This window comes from Cynara cardunculus, assembly GCF_001531365.2.
Source record: "Cynara cardunculus var. scolymus isolate 2C chromosome LG 10, CcrdV1, whole genome shotgun sequence".
NCBI classification, from domain to species: Eukaryota; Viridiplantae; Streptophyta; class Magnoliopsida; order Asterales; family Asteraceae; genus Cynara; species Cynara cardunculus.
The window spans coordinates 17,384,842-17,389,651 of NC_037537.1; the positions used below are offsets into that span (position 1 = coordinate 17,384,842).

The following is a 4,810-nucleotide window of genomic DNA, read 5'->3' on the forward strand; positions in this document are numbered from 1 at the left end:
CAAAAATATCCTTGCATTAAGATTTTAATTTAAAATTACCAAATTTATAAATTTCCTAATTTATCTATTGATTTGTGGTTAATATTGGTTTTCACAGTTACCAAAAACAACTCAGTTCTTCCTTGAATAGGCTACTATATATATATATATATATATATATATATATATATATATATTAGTTATATCTATTTTGCCAATTCTATGATAGACCAAGAAAAGTAGAATGATTGCAGAAAGTAGTGGGTATTTGGAATGGAGTGTGAGATGATTGAGGTTAGGTCCAAACCCATTATCCACACACATGTCCATTTCTTAGCCAAACACAACCCCACCACAATCTCTATGTTGTGTTGTATTGCCCCAAACATCCCCATCTCCATTCACATTATCACAAACCACAAAACCATAATACATATATATATATGTGAAATTTACCCAACAATTTCATCTAATTTTAATCTAACCCTCTCAATATACAACTTAAATATCACTAATTTCAAAGAGGGCAAAACCGATCAATCTGATCATTCCACGTTTTCGTGGATTCACCAACCACACACTTCCTAACTCGAAAACCAAAAAAGTTCCAATTTATCCATTGATTTGTCAACGGGTATCACCAACATACCTGCCCTAATCTGCTGCCCGGATGATCTTTCACTGGCAGTTGGGGTTACGACCAGGTCCGCCGTAATAAAAGTAGCTGCCCCAATCGCCGTTGTTGCCTGTTCGAACATCGTAGCAATTGGGTTGTTCGGTAAAGGTGTTAATGTCTTTAGGAGTCCTTAAATTGTTGGATTCATCCACAATTTCAATATTTCTGAAATAACTTGCTTTACTAAACCCTTGTTGAGGGAACTGACCGCTGCCCATTTGGGTAGTCGTGTGTTGCCCGTCTAAGGCTGTGTTGACCACCTCTCCACCCCATTCTATCAATGATGCCTTCTCAGTAAGGTAAGAAAACAGTGTGGCTGGCCAGTATCCCAATACTTTTCCATTCCCAAATTGCATCCACCAGTTTCCTTCCTCTGGGTCCTACCCAAAAAATGGTAACCAGAATCTTTCAAATACAGTGCTTACACAGCTTGTACCTTGTGCACCAATAGTTGTACACTTGAACTTTAGCACATTTAACAGGAAGTCATCCAAAATAGTCATTTTATAGCCACTTTTCTATTCAATCGATCTAAATAAGTGTTCACGGTTCTATTTTAGTTTGTCCTAAATTAAGTGTCCACTTTCAAAAGTAAATATTTATTTTATCATTATACCCTTAACTATAAGATGGAGAAAATTTCCCAATATTATCAAAGGTAAAATTGTCATTTGTTTAATTAAAAAAATGATAATTATACATTCATAAAACTGTGTGTCATTTTAATTGTGGATATTTATTTGGGACGAAGAGAGTAGCATTTTAACAAGTTACAAAATCTACTTTATATGAATTTATTATTTATAAGGTAACACCTTAGCAAGTTGTTAAAGTGCTACTTGCGAAATTGTGAAGGCGTTGTTTATCCAACTTGCTGAAGTGTTATTTGCTGTGTTAGCATTTTAACACTTACTAGGTTAAGTGTTCCTTTATGATGATCAAATTCATAAAAAAGTAGTTTTAATACGGTTGTTAAAGTACCATTTACAAAATCTTGACTATTTTAATCAATTGTGTGAAAAAAGAGTATAAAATAAATTGTGGAAGTGTTTTAGAATGACTATTTTGAACAATTTTCCCATTTAACATTTTATCTATATTTCATTTAAATAGAAAAAAGATTATGGGTTTCATCAAAAGTACAACCATTCCTGCAGGGAGTACTATCTGTATAGAAGGTTATCAAATATTTCAGGCTTAAATGAGTTGTACCCTCAAACAAGCATGCTTAGTGCTCACATCCTACTTCTACATCATGGTTATTAAAATAAAGATGCATGGTTTAGAGACACAAACAGAAATTCCTGACAAGAGGAACAAATGCCAAAGATTCTTTCTGCCATTTTCTTTAAAATGAATTATATTTCTTGATAATTGTAAATTTAGGATAATTAAAGAAAGAAGTTGGCATTTTTATCAATCTTTATGTAGTATTTTAATAACCATGATGGTATAATATAAAATTACTTAAGCTAAATGATGAGAATTTTGGACAATATACCTTCCAGACAAGAATGCTGATATCATATTGGGAACCCTGATTCTGTGAAATAGGAGAGATGCTGGCACCCATTGCAATCTCATTGTTGATTTGAATAAACCCTGAGCACAGAAGGTTGTAACAGCCTGTTGCTTGATATGCATCACTCTGCCCAAAATATTCAATATCATAAAAATACCATAAGAATTGAACCCCATGTGGGTCAAGTACTGATTTCAATTAGAAATCTTGGACAATTGATTTTAAACACAATTTGCATAAACTTACAGTCCAGTAGGTGAAGAGTCTGGTGTTGTTATCCCCATACAATTCTGGGCTCACCTGGTTTCAAAGATAGTGCAAGAACTTTAAAAGATATTGTTCAAATTAACTTTAAAATACTTCCATTTTTGGGTCCTATCGTAGTATTTGACTTCGTAAGACGATGAAAATGTGATTTTGCATCTCAAATTCGATAGGAGAAAGAGAAAGAAAGTCACCTGCCAACCGGCTTCAATGCTGTTGAGATCTGAAGCAAAAGAGCCTCCTAATAACCAAATTTGAGACAAGCTGAATTCATTATATTGCTGAACCTTTGGATTCCAAACATTCATTGTTGCTTTTGCACCATAGAATTCTCCTTCAGCATAGGCTATTGCATGCTACAAGAACTCCAAAATAATAGAAAAGACCAATTACATGGTGGGAACCATCGTCTGAAAATTGTCACTTGCAAGCGAAAATCATTCAGATCTTGCATTGAATAATTGTATCTTTTGCAATATGTATGCTTGATTATTGTTGTTGAAAGTTTGTTTAAGTATTAAAGATAGATTTTTTTTACTATTACATAAAAACCATGTCCATAAAGACAAAAAAAAAACTTATTAGAAACCTTTTGACAATTTTATTTGTTTGACCCTATGCTATCAAGAAAACACATAGTTGTCCTATCTCTAGAAGTTATTTGTTTGGCAATATTCCTCAATGTTTCCAGTCCCATTTTTTGCTTTGTAAAGTTGACTCGTGTTTAATGGTTATTCAATACACAAAAGATCACCAAAAAAGACCAATGTGAAGAACAATTAGCTTATGCAGAGAAGTCAAACAAATATGCTATCAAGAAACCCAATTGACTTTATGTCACCAAGATCTGAAAAATCTTGAGATCAGCATGTATCATATGGAGGGTAGATGGGGTTACCTGATGGCCATTCTGATTGATGTACTCAGGATCAATGGAGTTTGGATAGGCAACAGTAGAAACACTCTTCTTCTTGCCATAACTTTTTACAGAAGTGGCTCTGAGTACATCTTCTTTCTTTGTTCTTCTAATGGGGATTGTCCCTTTTGGGCATTTCCCATTTGAATGCCATAATTGAGTAATTGTTTGCTGATTTTCTGATGATGATGATGCTTCATCTTTAGAAGGCTTCATTGTAGCTGACACTTGGATGGCATCATCATTTATCCAATTTGGATGATAATTTGGCCTCATCTACAATCATCCATCATATATCATTCTCTAAATCAGTATAGAATTACAGATACAGATATACATTCATACATACATGCATAGAGAGCAAGAAACAGGAACCTGAATGGTATGATTTTTGAGGAAGGGATGATCAAAAGCAGGTTGTTGAGAGATATGAACACAGTCTATCATATCACCATCTGGGCTCTGTTTACCATCAAATGCATATGTTATCTCTAAAATTATGGTTCACTTATTAAAATGAGAAACATATGAGTAGAAGAATGGTGAAATTAAGGGGTGGGGATAGTAGACCTTGATGGATTCAACTGAAGGTTTATTCAAACGATTCAAATGCTTCATAACCTCAAAATTCTCCCGGGAACCCGAAAACCGACTTCTGCCGGCGTAACAGAAACGCGCTGCCGTGAACAGACACAGCACCGCCACGAAACGCAAAAAGAGCATAATCTTCATCATTTCTCTCCAAAATACTCCGGTAACGAACTACGATCGTTGAATCGGATAAAAACAGAAAGGGCCAACACTTTGCACAATTGCACTGCTACACTCGTGATATAGAAAGGAAAAAGGGTATGAAAGGAAATGGGAATGGAAGAAGGTATATAGATGGATAGATACAGAGGTTGTGTGTACAGCAACAGCAATGGTGGGTTTGTCGTGTATAGGGTTGTGGACCTGTGTATGAAAAGGACTATTGGAGTGCAAATTGTTTATGGAGGAATCGGTGGAAATCTAGTTTTGAAATCTGACCTAAAATTCAGCGACTTTTTGTTATCATTTGGCCATCAAGAGTCAAAGATTTTCTAACTCAAAGAAATGGCTCCTTCAATTCTCATACGAGGAGTGGAGAATAACCCAACGCTTTTCACGTTAATTTAATTACGGCTGATTCTATTTATGGGTGTTAAGAATTGCTTATAAAAACAAATTATTGATTTATTTCGGTGTGACACTGATAATAAGTATTTTTGAGTGTTTGGATAAACAACTTATAAAGAGTTTTTGAAGAAGTTAAAGCTTTCTGACTTATAATAAGTTGATAAGTGTTTTTATAGAAAAGCGTAAGTTGTTTCAAATAAGCAATCGCAAACACCCCTATCATTTATTCCTTATTCATATACAATTCTTTTAAGTTATTTATTTTGATACAAAGTTGTTACAACAACGTCTCTAA

At 34.3% G+C, this 4,810-nt stretch overlaps 1 protein-coding gene across 1 annotated transcript; it reads right to left on the bottom strand.

Moving 5' to 3' along the window:
* Positions 1-442: 442 nt before the first annotated feature.
* On the bottom strand, positions 443-4,167 carry LOC112519423. The gene is made up of 7 exons (XM_025127531.1): positions 3,928-4,167; positions 3,733-3,819; positions 3,340-3,633; positions 2,636-2,797; positions 2,424-2,477; positions 2,157-2,303; positions 443-1,035 (listed from the first exon to the last, which is right to left on the bottom strand). The coding sequence occupies exons 1-7, from the start codon at positions 4,090-4,092 to the stop codon at positions 658-660; spliced, it is 1,287 nt and encodes a 428-aa protein (XP_024983299.1). The 5' UTR covers positions 4,093-4,167; the 3' UTR covers positions 443-657.
* Between the last annotated feature and the right edge of the window lie 643 nt (positions 4,168-4,810).

What these genes read in the sequence shown, in the direction of transcription:
- LOC112519423 (XM_025127531.1), bottom strand. Translation starts at nt 4,092, where the DNA reads ATGATGAAGATTATGCTCTTTTTGCGTTTCGTGGCGGTGCTGTGTCTG. An exon ending in CTTCAGTTGAATCCATCAAG is followed by an intron (nt 3,820 to 3,927) that starts GTCTACTATCCC and finishes GATGGTAAACAG; the next exon opens with AGCCCAGATGGTGATATGAT. An exon ending in GACTCTTCACCTACTGGACT is followed by an intron (nt 2,304 to 2,423) that starts GTAAGTTTATGC and finishes TATTTTGGGCAG; the next exon opens with AGTGATGCATATCAAGCAAC.